This window comes from Nannospalax galili, unplaced genomic scaffold (assembly GCF_000622305.1).
Source record: "Nannospalax galili isolate Female #2095 unplaced genomic scaffold, S.galili_v1.0 scaffold160, whole genome shotgun sequence".
Taxonomy (NCBI): Eukaryota; Metazoa; Chordata; class Mammalia; order Rodentia; family Spalacidae; genus Nannospalax; species Nannospalax galili.
The window spans coordinates 1,630,435-1,643,141 of NW_008346900.1; the positions used below are offsets into that span (position 1 = coordinate 1,630,435).

Here is a 12,707-nt window from a genome sequence, read left to right on the forward strand (position 1 = left end):
CGCGGGCCTGGCCCACCCCGCGCCCTTCCGCGGACCTGGCGCGCGGTCCCCAGGCCTGGCTCGGGGCCGCTCCGCAGGGTCTGAGCGCACGCGACCGAACTCGCCGGGCCTTCTGCCCTTCCAGGATGACGACTTCAGGTGCCCTGTTCCCCAGCCTGGTGCCCGGCTCGCGGGGCTCCTCCACCAAGTATCTGGTGGAGTTCCGGGCAGGAAAAATGTCATTAAAAGGGACGACAGTGACCCCAGATAAGCGGAAAGGGCTCGTGTACATCCAGCAGACGGACGACTCCCTGATCCACTTCTGCTGGAAAGACAGGACGTCTGGGACCGTGGAGGACGTGAGTGTCTTTTCCGCGGACACGACCAGCAGAGGTTTGGGGCGAGTTGGTGGGAATGTGGGGGCCTCAGCTGACTGGTGCAGGTATTGCCCCAGGTCCAAGCTTGGCAGGCTGCTCCCCACGTCTGGAGCCAAGTGTCCCGTAGTGACCGTGGCCCTTAAGATGTTAGCAGAATGATGGATGAGTTGTTTGCATGATGACAGTCAGCCCGCAGCACCTTCCTCAGGCCTCCTTTAAACTTTCAGTGTTAGGTGCCCGGCGGTGGAGGAATGTAAAGACCAGAGGTTTGCCGCAGCTAGTGGTACTGAGTGAAGAGACCACTTTAGTCTCTTTGTCCCTCGGACCCATCCTGTTCTTTGTTAAACTTGGGAGCAAGCAGCCAGAGTTACCCTTTCGCCTCCTCTTGGAACACAGCTCCCAGAATGCTTCTGTTAAAGTCATCCGGGCACACCTTTTCTGCTCTACCACCCCGGGGCCCCTCTGTGTCCTCACTAGGGGTCTGCCCTTCATGGTGGTGGCTGTGAACCCTCGGGCCCTGGCTCTGTTAGACTTGGGTCCAGTGAGTTTCCAGAAGGACTCTTGGTGGCATGTGTGTGGAGGCTGACTGTCCTTGTCTTGCAGGACTTGATTATTTTCCCTGATGACTGTGAGTTCAAGCGGGTGCCGCAGTGCCCTAGCGGGAGGGTCTACGTGCTCAAGTTTAAGGCGGGGTCCAAGCGGCTTTTCTTTTGGATGCAGGTATGTGGGAGGGCTCCTCCACTACAGTTGGTGCTGACTTGGAGGGCCTGGTGGAGTTGTGGTCTGTGTGGGTGGCTCGTATCTGAGCACTAGCTCTGCCCATGGAGTCATCTACAGGTGGATTTTCTGGTTCCCTCATCTCCCACTGCCCCTAGTCCCTACAGCAGAGGTGACACCCCTAGGGGGTCTCCCTCAGTGCCCTCCCCAACCTCTCCTGTGCAGTGTGTTGTGTGCACAGTGTTTTCTGGAGACCTTCGTGTATCAGCTCCCTCTTTCCCCTCATCTTACTGGGCATGTTTCCATTTCTTGTACTGTTACACAGTGTTACAATGATATGCCAGATCTACAGGCACAGTGTAGGGTCAGAAGCTCAATGTGGCGGAGCACACATTTGCAGTGTAGACAGTGATTGCTGTGGTCCTTCTGCACTGAAGGGGTTTAATCTGTAAAATGTTTAATCTGTAGCTGTTTAATCTGTAAAATGCCAGGGAGGAAGGTCCATGTTTTGGTCACCTGAGCCCAAGGACCCAGAAAGCAGCCGAGGACAGTGGGCTCCTGACTGTGTCAACAAACCTTGTAAACACAGATGGAGAGGTTGCCCTGTAGTGTTTCTCCAAGTTCTGCTGAGTATTGTCACTAGACGTTCATCACCTCTATTTGTCTTAATTGTGCTCTTGTAATGAGCGCTGCGACTACACAGATGCTGTGTCCTGCGGTTCTGGGGGTGGTGCTATGGGGCCAGCCATTCCTCAGGTAGCCGGATGTAGGGGTGGGTTTACTACCTCTACAGCCAAGGAAGAGCTGTACCCTGAAAGATGGTGCAGCCTTCCCGTGAAGTGATGATTGCATAGTCTGGCAGGACTGTACCTGTTAAGCGCTCAGGCTGGGTCCTGTCTCTTTGGTGCTATGGGGGTGTTTGCAAGTGGCTTGGCTTCTCAGGTCCCCATGTGGGTCAGGTCAGGATGGATGGCTATGTGGATGGTGAGAAGCCAGCAGGCTTGAGACAGCTCCTTGTGCAAGCTGTGTCGTTCCTGGCAGGAGCCCAAGACTGACCAGGATGAGGAGCATTGCAGGAAAGTCAACGAGTGTCTGAACAACCCCCCAATGCCTGGGACGCTGGGCGCAAGTGGAAGTGGCGGCCATGAACTTTCCGCACTGGGCGGTAATGATCACCTACACCTGTGAGGGGTGGTGTTCTTTGGGAGCTGCCAGACTCTCAGGCAGGTTCTGGTTCTCTTCCCCCATACCTGTCTTCACCACACAAGATGTGCCTGGTCCCTGCTGCTTCCTTCCAGAGACTGTTTGCAAATGGCCTCTGGGGTGGGGCCAGGCCAGTTGCTTGCCCCAGCCAGCAGTATAGTGCCCAGGAGGGTCTAGGTCCTCATCATGGCCACTGCACATCCATGTCTGATTTCCCATGTTCTTCAGGTGAGGGCGGCCTACAAAGCCTGCTGGGGAACATGAGTCACAGCCAGCTCATGCAGCTCATCGGACCAGCCGGCCTTGGAGGACTGGGTAACACCCTGCTGTTCCTGGCTTCCCCACACAGCACCTCTCAGTGCTTGGAGACCCAGGGTTTCCTTCAACTTCTGGGTTTGGGATCTGAGCCAATCCGTGTCCTTGTGTCCCTGTGCCACTCCCCTTCAGGAAGGCACTTGTCCATGCTGGGTGGGTAGGAAGGACCTCAGTTTGGTACCTGAGGGCATCGGTCACCTGGAACAGGGCCAAAGAATAAGCTTGGGGCTCTTGCCTGAGTTGTTTGGTCAGGTTACTTACAGCAGGTCGTGGTGTACAGCAACTTTCTAGACACTTAGAACCACTAGTCTATGAACCAGGATATAGACTGAGTTTTAACTACTCCTGAGAATGTAAGGGGTTGGGGTGGAAATGACCTGGCTCAGTGGAGTAGCTTCTGGAATGCAGGTGCAAGTAGTTGCCTCAGCTTCCTGGGGCCTACCTTGTTAGTACCCTCCCTGCTAGTCTCTTGGCCTTGGTATTGAATGCCAGCTCTTCTGGCCTAAGGACAAGGGTCAGGTAGGCTGGACCTGACGGTGTCGTCACACACATCTCTTTGCTCCTTTAGGTGGGCTTGGGGCCCTCACTGGGCCAGGTCTGGCCAGCTTGCTGGGGAGCAGTGGGCCTCCGGCAAGCAGCTCTTCATCCAGGTGAGCCCCCAGAGCCCTACACGGGCACCGGGCACCATCACCAGCCATTGCATTCCCCTTTCAAGAGACCCCACGTAGGAGGTAGGGTAGAGGGGTCCCCATTATGGCTGAGCTGGTTGCCAGGGGTAGTCCCCAAACCTGTGCGGTGAATCCTTGAAGCACGGGGCCTAGCCACTCCAGCCCTTGCTCGCTTTTCCCAGCTCCCGGAGCCAGTCAGCAGCCGTCACCCCATCCTCTACCACCTCTTCCACTCGCGCCACCCCAGCCCCTTCTGCCCCAGCAGCTGCCTCAGCAACCAGCCCAAGTCCCGCACCCAGCTCAGGTAATGGAACCAGCACAGCAGCCAGCCCAACCCAGCCCATCCAGCTGAGTGACCTCCAGAGCATCCTGGCAACTATGAATGTGCCCGCCGGGCCAGGAGGCAGCCAGCAAGGTAAGACCTGCTGGTGCTTCTTGGGGGTAAAGGGGCTGCTGTCCATGCACTGGCTGAGGCATGGAGCCTGCATGTGCCTGTGGTGCTGAGCCACCCTTGCCCCCTTGAACCCACCTGTACCACCAGGCTTGCAGTCTGCTGGGCTGGCGTCAGGGCACTGATGGCCACATTGCTTGTGTCCTAGTGGATCTGGCCAGTGTGCTGACACCAGAGATCATGGCTCCCATCCTTGCCAATGCAGACGTCCAGGAGCGCCTGCTGCCCTACCTGCCCTCTGGGGAATCTCTGCCCCAGACTGCAGATGAGATCCAGAACACGTTGACCTCGCCCCAATTCCAACAGGTTTGTACTGTGTCCCTATCTCCCCAAGAGACCTGCAGCATGTGTGCCCACAGGCACTGACTACAGAGGTTCCCAGGCTCTTGTGGGTGGGCCTGGTACTCGTGGCACTCGGGTCTACCCGTGGCTCTTCCTTGCAGGCCCTGGGCATGTTCAGCGCGGCCTTGGCCTCAGGACAACTTGGACCCCTCATGTGCCAGTTCGGCCTTCCCGCAGAGGCTGTGGAGGCCGCCAACAAGGGCGGTGAGTGCCCGACCCTCCCCTGTGACCAGAACTGTCCCTTTGGTGGTGTGTGGCACACTGGTGGCCGTCTCTTTTGGGTAGGACCCCTGCCCAGGACTCAGTGGTCCTGCTGTGGCTGTTTTAGATGTGGAAGCCTTTGCCAAAGCCATGCAGAACAATGCCAAATCAGAGCCGAAGGAGGGCGACTCGAAGGACAAGAAGGACGAGGAGGAAGATATGAGTCTAGATTAAATTATTTGCTGTCCTTCCCTGAATTGGAATTCTTAGCCGTGTGACTCCGTAGTGGCAATTGTGATCCATTGCATCCCCTCCTGACCCACCTCACTAATAAAGTCCTTTCTTTTACCTGCCAACTCTGGTCTTGTCCCTGGTGTGTGGCGGCCGTTTGTAGTGCGGGGAGCTAGGATGGTAGCTAGTGAGGAAGGGGCATAGGGCCAGTGTTGCCACCCTGGGGTCCACACCCCACTCGAGGGCAGCCCTGTACTTAGCATGGTTATCGCTTTCTGGGTGTTTTTTTTTTTTGGCTTTTTGAGACAGGGTCTCCCTGTAGCCCCAGCTGTCCCGGAACTCACGAGAGATCCGCCTGCCTCTGCCTCACTTTCTCTTACACACTCAACACACTCAGTTAAACAAGTTACTTTTTAATTTTCAAGGAGCCAGTGATTTTACAGATCTCAGTACTAAAAGTTGGTGGGCAAGAAGTACAAAGTATAAATATATAAAGACCTATTCTGCAATGTCCTTTCAGCTAAAAAGACATAAACTATTTCCAGAAATGAGTTGTCACCCATCAAAGCTAAGAGGCTAGACAGAGAACAAAGGTGTAGGGGACCTCAGTGCCGGAGCAGAGGGAGGGTGACAACAGGGCCGAGGGGCTGAAGCCTGGACCCCTCGCGCCGCCACTGCTTCCGCGCCTTGCCCTGGCCTGTGGGAAGGGCTGCAGAGTGAGCGGGAACTAGTGCTAGTTCCCCAGAGGGACAGCCACTAGCCCCTACTGCCCCCTGGACTCCCACAGAGGCAGTCATGGGGGCGGGGTTCCCATCCACCATCAGTTTCCTCATGCAGCCACGATAGGCAGGGGACTCTGGCTGAGCAGTCACGGCTTCTGAAGGTAGAGTGGGCAGAGAGGAACAGATTGTGGTGGCTGCTGGGTCCTCTGCATCAGATACCCAGTCTCTCCTGCCCCTCTGTGGGGTAGGATCATCCCAGAGTCTAGTCCCCAAGGGGCAGTCCTCACTCACCAGGTAGGCCCCCAAGGTGCAGAGGTGCCCGAGTGTCAGCCGAGGCCACTGGCACAGGGCCCATGGTATGGTTGCTCTGTGTATCCACCTCCAGCCGGAGCATGTTCTTACGCTTGATCACTGTGGAGCAGATTCTCGTGTCCCCCAGCCAGCCAGGCAGTCTGTCCTAGCCGCAGGGGCTGCTGCTACCCCAGAGCCACACCCCACCTGATTATTCCTGCTCCCTGCTCTACAGAAGAGAAGGGGTGACTTGCCTGCCATTCGGTGCCACTGCCCATCACAGAGCATGGGGTGCATCACCCACGTGGAGAACTGCCCTGCCCCATCATCTGCCCGCAGCAGGACCTAAGATAGAAGACAGTCAGGCTCTGCCCTGCTGGGGGCCATAAGGGTGGGAGGCCACTTGCCCGGCACCATGGCCTCGCTTACCTGCTCCATGAACACCTGCAACTGCAAGTAGGGAGGGCCCTGGGCCTGGCCCAGGTGGAAGATGAGGCCAGCAGCTGCCAGGGGCCGGACCTCCAGCTCCAGGCTCACACTAGACAGCTTGGTCTCTGGGAGCTCTGTTGAGGGGGGGCCGTGATGGGAGAGGTCTAGCCTTTGCCCAGAGCCCTTCCTACCCACATGACCTCCCCTGCCTTACACACCTAGTGTGACGACTCCCTCACTGCCTGGAAAGAACAGACCGTCCTCCAGGGGCCCCGAGATGCAGGGTGTGACCCCCACCCCTTGAGTGGGGCCTGCCAGGGGCTGCCTGTCCAGCTGCAGTTTCTTCACACAGCCGCTGAACCCCACGGACACCTGTGAGGAGCAGATGGCTGGGGTCAGGCCAGGCTGCCGAGGAAGGCGGCCATCTGCGCCAAGGACCGGGGTGGGGGCAGCATGACTCTCACAGGGAGCTTGGAGCTGTGATTTCTGGATGGGAGGCCTCCCACAAAAATGGTGTGGAGCTGGGGTCCCTCCATCCTATGGGCTCGATAGCGGGGTGCCTCCTGGCTCCAGGTCTGGCTGCCATCCACCGTGAGCCGGACCCGATGCGTCTCCCAGCGCACAGACACCTAGGGGTGGGAAGAATGCAGGTCAGGGGATGTTTCCAGTGCCCTGCCTATCACATCCTCTCTCCTTAACCTCTTACCTTGTGCCATTGGCCAGCCTGTGAGCGCTGGAGGCTCTGGACCCTGAGCTGGGGCCCAGGGCCTTCTGTCTGTGCAACAAAGTGTCCATGACTCAGAAAGAGGACTAGCGAAGGGCTGCTGCTGGTCAGGGGTGCAGCAAAGAACAAGAGGCCCTGGGGAGCACGTGGGCGGACCAGCATCGAGAAGTGGCGCCTGGAAGCCAAGCAGGACATCAGCCTGAGCAGCACTTCCAAGCCCACCCCAGTCCAGCCTGGCCAGCCTTACCAATTCCTGTGGGAGGGAGAGACACCCACAAACTGCAGGTAACTGGGCAGGGGACCTCCAAACTGGTATGCTTCCTGGATGGTCCTGAGATGATGGGCTGGCGTGCAGACAGGGTCCTGGCTGGGTTGGCGACTGCGGCGGGAGGCCTAACACACACACGACGCAGGGGCCGTTTGCTTGGGAGCGGATCTTTATCTACCCAAGGTCTGCCCACACAGCACCCTGGGCACCCCACCTTCTGAGCCGTGGCCCCTGTGGTCTGGTTGAGTGAGGCCAGCATACAGCCTATGCTCACGTTGGTACTGCCTGTATTCTGTTGTAGGTCAAACACATGCTGTGGCCCCCGAAGCCTATGGGAGGCAAGGGGAAGGGGGGCGGCTGTGTCAGCAGCTAGAGGAGGGCGAGCCGGGACCCTACTCCTGATGCCCACCAGCTCACCGCTGCACGAAAACATTGGTGATGCAGCCACTGAAGTTGCTGAAAGTGCCCGACTGAGGCAGACCTCCCAGGAGAAGTTGTGGGGGTCCCTCGGGCCTCGGCAGGAGCATGGAGGATGACTCCTCGTGTGACCTTTTCTGCAGCTTGTCATCCACGTACAGCCAGACCCTGGGACGTGGGAGGACACTGTTTCCCAGCCCTGTGCATCCCTCCATAATGATACACCTCCCTACTCCCTCAGCATCCAGAGGCCAGCTGGGCAGCGCTTACCCTGAGACATTGCTATAGAAGGCAACATAGTGGGGGGCGCCGTCAGTGAAGACCTCTTCTGTTTCCACCTTTGTCCCCATAAGCTGGAGAGTCACGTGGCCCTGCTGGAGGGACACCTGGCATACCCCACCCTAGAGACAGTAGCCATGTCAGCTGGTCAGGCCAAAAGCCCAGATTCATCCCTGCAGCCCCTTAGGCCCAAACTGTGAGTACCGCAGAACCAAACTGCGGCCAGCTCACCGGGGAGGCACCGTAGTACAACAGGCTGTTGTCCTGGGTGCCACGGAAGCCAAAGCCGGAGTAGACACTGCTGGTGAAGGGTGCCACGTCAGGGAGTGCCAGGGACAGGAAGCCGTGGCCATGGAAAGTCACAGTGCGTTCCAACAGAAGGTCAGCGGTGCAGCCAGAGCTGATGCCCGTGGTGTTTAGCCGTTTGAGGTCCACGTACTTGCCCAGAGCCTTAATGCCCTTGATGCAGCCACGGATAGAGCCTCCGGAGGGGAAGAGCCGCCGTAGGCTGTGGGGGGACCCGGGTCAGGTCTTGAGTGGCTGCCCTGGGGGCAACCAGCCCCGTACATGCCCCTGGGTTTATACTCACCTTGGGGGAAGCTGCTCAGGTGGCACACCTCCCAAAAAGTAGGCATCAGCCGAGTCCAGCAAGTTGTCCTCCTCCACACTGAACATGGTGACCCTCTCCACGCGTACCAGCACACGCTTGCGGCTGCCAGCCAATAGGAACACCTGGATCTGTAGGGGATGGGCAGCAGGTCTTAGACAAGTGAGGTCCCTGCTGGCCCTCTTGTTCCCAGGCCCCTTGCCTTACCGCCTTGCTGACTGCTGTCAGGGGCTGTGGGGGCTGCAACGGGATGGCCTCCTTCAGGCCTGAGCCAAAGTCATAAAGGAGCACAAGAGTTCCTTTCTGAACTGCCAGGCACAGGAACTGGCTCTGCAAGGACAAAGCAGGAGCAGGGTCAGCCTAGGGCAGGGCCAGAATGGGGAGGGACACAGGGCAGGGCTAGAATAGGGCACGGCCAGAATGGAGGAAGGGGCAGGTCAGGGTGGGGCACAGTCATGCCTCCCGCTTGAGAAAGAAGATGATCCCGTTGTAGGACACAAGCCGCAGCTCCTGGTCAAAGCGCTTTGTGTGGCTCATCTGCTTCTCGAAGCTGATCTGGGCAAAGCCACTGCCATCCAGGTAGGAGCCATCCGTGAGCCATGGGTCACCAGTGGACTTGGAGCTGCAGACCAGAGTCTTCCAGTCAGTGGAGGGCAGTAGTGGAGTAGGGAATGGGGGAACTGGGCCTTACCTACCGAGCACAAGGCTTGTCTGCTGCGGTATTCAGCTGGAAGGTCTGCTCAAAATTGTAGAGACTGATGACCTTCTCGTTCAGCGTGTCCATCTCAATGCAGCCCAGGTAGCCAGGGAATTGGAGGGGTGCAGGGGGCTGTGGGTTACAGTGCATGGTCAGGGTACCTCCCCACCCAAGCTCAGACTTCAGGAACATGACCTGAAGTCAAACACCCAGGTCAAGACAGGCAGTACTTCCCACTCCAAGAAGACCCTGTGGCTAGGCCAGGCTCACCGTGAAGTTGCTGGGATACCCTCCCACGTAGAAGACGAAGTCATCAGGGTGCAGGTTGAGTAGCCCCTCCATTCCCGGGGCCACCGTGTCCCCCTTAATCTCATGAACCATCTGCTTCTCCACTGTGACGGACATGTGGCCAAACTGGAGAGTCCTATGGACAGAGGTGAGGGGCGAGGAATGAACAGGGGCCTGTCAGCTGCAAGGTGCCCGCACGGCCCTCTCCAAGAGCTCCCCACCTGTCAATGCTGATGGCTGCAAACTGCTCCCCAATGTTCTCATCAATGCTGAGATCTGTGGGGCCACCCTCGCCCAGTCGGTAGATCCAGTGCACCTTCTGGTTCCGCAGAGACACACCCATGTAGTCCCCAGTGGCCTGTGGTGATGTCAGAGAACAGTTGGGATGGGGGTTATCCAGAACCACCCACTCCCACTTGCTGCTCAGCACGTCCTGCCTGGTACCTGGCGGCTGCCCATGTATAAAACAAAGCGATCCCCAGTGTTCTCGCCGGGCTCAGGTGCCGGCACTGGGCTCTGCAGGTAGAACTTAAGGGCAGTGTAGGCGGCAAGGTCAGGAAGGTCCCGTGGGGTGCGCAACTGCACCCCTGAATGCCCGTTGAACTTCATGGACACCTTGACCTGGGAGTACAGCACACGAGAGTTCACCAGCTTCCCAAGTCCCACCATCCCTACCACATCCCTAAGGTGGGACAGTACCCACCTTGTTGGCGGCCCCCCGGGCTTGGGCAATGAGCTTCCGCACACGGCCAATGTTAGCAGACAAGGCTAGGCTGGCATTATGCACTCCACGGTTTTCTAGATTGGTCAGCTTGGCCAGCAGCTGTGGCAGCGTCTTCTCCAGGGTGGACGCTGTGGGGGAAGGGGCTAAGAGCCTTGTCTCCTGTAGCCCGGCCCAGAGGACTGTGAGGATCACCTGGCTCACCCGAATTACTTGCATCACGCTCCACCTGGCTCAGGTCCTGGCCCCGCAGGCCCCCCAGCTGGCCCCGCCACCGCTCCACATTGGCCTGCATGCTCTGAAGCTGGGACTGCACACGGGCAGCTGTGTCGCGGGCTTCGGCTGCCACAGCTTTGGCATGAGCGATCTTCTCGCTGGTCTCACCTGCAGTGGAGGGAGGCCATGCTCAGCAGGAGCCAGGTGAGGACCTTTCTGGCTTCATGTCCCCAGCTCCTCTACCCCACCAGCAATGAGACCCCCACCCCAATGGACATTGTAAGATCCATACCAGCAGCTCAATGCAGTCAAAACCAACACTTGGCTCCCTACCCAGAAACCTCTCCTTGACCCTGTAACCCTCCCACCCGGGCCACTGTCAACTCCCACCCTTCTTGCCCATCCTCCAAAGTTCAGTTCAAACTTGCCTGGGTCATTTCCAAGGCTACAGGGAGCCCTAGATAACCAGGTCAGACCACACTGTCAGCCGAGAGGGACAGGCAGTCAAGGTCTTCACCACCAAGGCCTCTCTGGTCCACAGCTGCAGCCATATTAACTCCACTCTGTGCTTCCTGACCAGCAGGTTTCTCCCAGGAAATCATCCTCATGAGCCCAGGGACTCTCCTGGACATGATCCAACCCTCATTCTGAAACCTATCCAACCTGCTACCACCCCATGCCTTCACTACTGTCCAGAGCACTCTTTTGCAAACTGCTCCTCCATATCGAGTCCCTGGGGACCCACTGTGTTGGCTGCCTATGCCCCAGGACAGAGGCGTATTCCCAGTGTGCCTATGACGGGCCTAGGTCACAGTGTTTGGCTCTGTGCTCCTCACCGTGGTAACCTTCTGAGCTATACTGACCATAGCAGGAACTCATCAGCCACAGGTGCGAATGTGTACACTTCCACAGGGCCCTACGGGGGACAAAGGACTGATGGTGAGAGCAGAGATAAGCCACACACCTGTGTCCATGGCCAGCATGGCTTGTACTTCCTGGATTCGGGATGCCAGCTGATCCTTCTTGGCCCAGACATCACGGAGCTGGGTCCCTGCAGTCTGCAGGCGATTCTGAGCTGTGGTGGTGGTGACGGAGGAAGAGGAGGAGGGAGAAAACCTCAGTGACAAAGATTTTCATCCAGGCCTCCTGGCCCATAGATGGACAGACACCAAACAGAGGCCCTGAGCTTCATCCCTTTCTGACTGTGTTCCGATGGCGCACCACCAAGACAGGTAGAAGGTCGTAGCAGGGGGGCCCCCCAGGGGTAAAACCATGGAACAGAAGCTATACAGGGCAGGCACTTCCAGAGCCTGATTCCCACCTTAAACCGCACCTTGACCACCCCAAAGTCATATGAACATGTCCCAGAAGCCAGAGCACCCTGACACTCACCGAAGCCTAGCCTGTTCTGGTGCCTACGGGCATCCTCCTCCAGGGCACTACTATTGGCCAGCAGCTCCCGGGCTCGGATCGCCAGGCCTCGCCGCACTACTGTCTGTGGAAGAGCAGGAGCTGTTCACACAGAGCCGTTTACATCGCAGGGAAAGGCGGAGCAAGCCTACAGACACTCAGGGTTCCTGCAGGCGCTCAGGCTCTTACCTCCCACGTGCGGCTGGCTTGCTGAAGGGCCTGGCCCGCGGCGCCCTCGGCAGCCTGCACAGCCCGCAGAATGCTACTGTAGGCGTTGGCGGCTTCCACAGCCCTCTGGATGAAGCGGTCCTGGTTGATACCAAAGATGATGCTGCCAGGAGAGAAGGAGGATCATGGAGGTTGTGGTGGGAGGTTCTGGATGCCACAGCCTGGGTGGCCTGGTCGAGGGGTCTTTGTGCCTGACCCCTCTAGATTCTGCTCTTTTCTGCCAGTTTGGGCCCTGGCTTCCTGTGGGGCTGGCAAAAGCTTGGCTCCTCTGGGAATGATGGCTTTTCCCTCTAGAAGCCCTCCCAGACCAGTCATGACATCCTGGCACAAATACATACGGGGGCCCAAGTTGCACCCCTGCAGGTGCCACATACCCAGACAGGTTCCTCGCCAGCTGGTCCAGCTGCTGAGCATGGGCCTCCGCGGCCTCCACCAAGTCCACCTTGGTGCTGGCTGGAGATAAAGCCTGCATCTTCTTCAGCAAGGGGGCCCGGGCCCCATCCAGGCTGGCCGCCAAGTGCTCCAGGTCCTGAGATGGGAGAATGGGTTTAATAAGACTCCTCACAACTCTGGTTTACCAGTCTCCAGAAACTCCAGGATAGGATGGTGCTTTGTGTGAAGCAGAGTCTAGTGAGTCCATTAGCCAGCAGTAGCCAGAGGCTCTGGAGGGACCTGGCAAGAAATGAGTGAGGTGATGGGGCGGTACTCACCTCCTTAGCCTGGTTCATGCCCTGCAGAAGCTCAGAGGCATGGCCAAGGGTGCGGCTGGCAGCCCGAAGAGTGCCCTCTAGGGTGGCATTGTCCTGGGACAGCTCCTGCTTCCGTTGCTGAGGGCAAAGTATTGGTGGTGGTGGTGGTGGTGGGATAAAGAATGTCATGAGAGCCTAAGCACCATAAGGCAGGAAGGACAGGAGGGAGGGCAGGGG

General features: G+C 58.1%; 2 protein-coding genes across 3 annotated transcripts in view; one reads left to right on the plus strand and one right to left on the minus strand.

The window, feature by feature from the left end:
* Window positions 1-16: 16 nt before the first annotated feature.
* Window positions 17-4,609, plus strand: Adrm1 (adhesion regulating molecule 1). 2 transcript variants are annotated; one of them, XM_029568446.1, is made up of 9 exons: window positions 17-338; window positions 960-1,076; window positions 2,115-2,238; window positions 2,505-2,591; window positions 3,160-3,241; window positions 3,442-3,674; window positions 3,916-4,016; window positions 4,154-4,256; window positions 4,381-4,609. In XM_029568446.1, the coding sequence occupies exons 1-9, from the start codon at window positions 126-128 to the stop codon at window positions 4,485-4,487; spliced, it is 1,167 nt and encodes a 388-aa protein (XP_029424306.1). In that variant the 5' UTR covers window positions 17-125; the 3' UTR covers window positions 4,488-4,609. The 2 variants fall into 2 exon arrangements, with proteins under 2 accessions (XP_029424306.1, XP_008841461.1); XM_008843239.3 differs by having other exon boundaries at window positions 22-338; window positions 3,859-4,016.
* Window positions 4,610-4,881: 272 nt separating this feature from the next.
* Lama5 (laminin subunit alpha 5) overlaps window positions 4,882-12,707 on the minus strand; it is a 51,512-nt gene continuing 43,686 nt past the window's right edge. Inside the window, exons 54-79 of the mRNA XM_008843240.3 lie at window positions 12,492-12,608; window positions 12,156-12,310; window positions 11,743-11,884; window positions 11,536-11,638; window positions 11,108-11,218; window positions 10,132-10,311; window positions 9,910-10,058; window positions 9,651-9,827; window positions 9,428-9,564; window positions 9,189-9,342; window positions 8,917-9,050; window positions 8,681-8,843; window positions 8,429-8,551; window positions 8,204-8,352; window positions 7,846-8,122; window positions 7,606-7,736; window positions 7,336-7,503; window positions 7,133-7,247; window positions 6,898-7,043; window positions 6,633-6,825; window positions 6,391-6,555; window positions 6,145-6,298; window positions 5,927-6,060; window positions 5,752-5,842; window positions 5,498-5,617; window positions 4,882-5,361 (exon numbers count right to left, since the gene is read on the minus strand). Coding sequence (XP_008841462.1) covers window positions 5,090-5,361; window positions 5,498-5,617; window positions 5,752-5,842; window positions 5,927-6,060; window positions 6,145-6,298; window positions 6,391-6,555; window positions 6,633-6,825; window positions 6,898-7,043; window positions 7,133-7,247; window positions 7,336-7,503; window positions 7,606-7,736; window positions 7,846-8,122; window positions 8,204-8,352; window positions 8,429-8,551; window positions 8,681-8,843; window positions 8,917-9,050; window positions 9,189-9,342; window positions 9,428-9,564; window positions 9,651-9,827; window positions 9,910-10,058; window positions 10,132-10,311; window positions 11,108-11,218; window positions 11,536-11,638; window positions 11,743-11,884; window positions 12,156-12,310; window positions 12,492-12,608 — 3,960 coding nt within the window. The 3' untranslated portion in view covers window positions 4,882-5,089. The remainder of the gene's footprint in view (window positions 5,362-5,497; window positions 5,618-5,751; window positions 5,843-5,926; window positions 6,061-6,144; window positions 6,299-6,390; window positions 6,556-6,632; window positions 6,826-6,897; window positions 7,044-7,132; window positions 7,248-7,335; window positions 7,504-7,605; window positions 7,737-7,845; window positions 8,123-8,203; window positions 8,353-8,428; window positions 8,552-8,680; window positions 8,844-8,916; window positions 9,051-9,188; window positions 9,343-9,427; window positions 9,565-9,650; window positions 9,828-9,909; window positions 10,059-10,131; window positions 10,312-11,107; window positions 11,219-11,535; window positions 11,639-11,742; window positions 11,885-12,155; window positions 12,311-12,491; window positions 12,609-12,707) is intronic.

Bases quoted from the DNA above. Each gene is read 5' to 3' on its own strand.
- Adrm1 (XM_008843239.3), top strand. From the start codon at position 126: ATGACGACTTCAGGTGCCCTGTTCCCCAGCCTGGTGCCCGGCTCGCGG. The intron at 1,077-2,114 runs GTATGTGGGAGG...CGTTCCTGGCAG, and splicing joins GGCTTTTCTTTTGGATGCAG to GAGCCCAAGACTGACCAGGA. The intron at 4,017-4,153 runs GTTTGTACTGTG...TCTTCCTTGCAG, and splicing joins CCTCGCCCCAATTCCAACAG to GCCCTGGGCATGTTCAGCGC.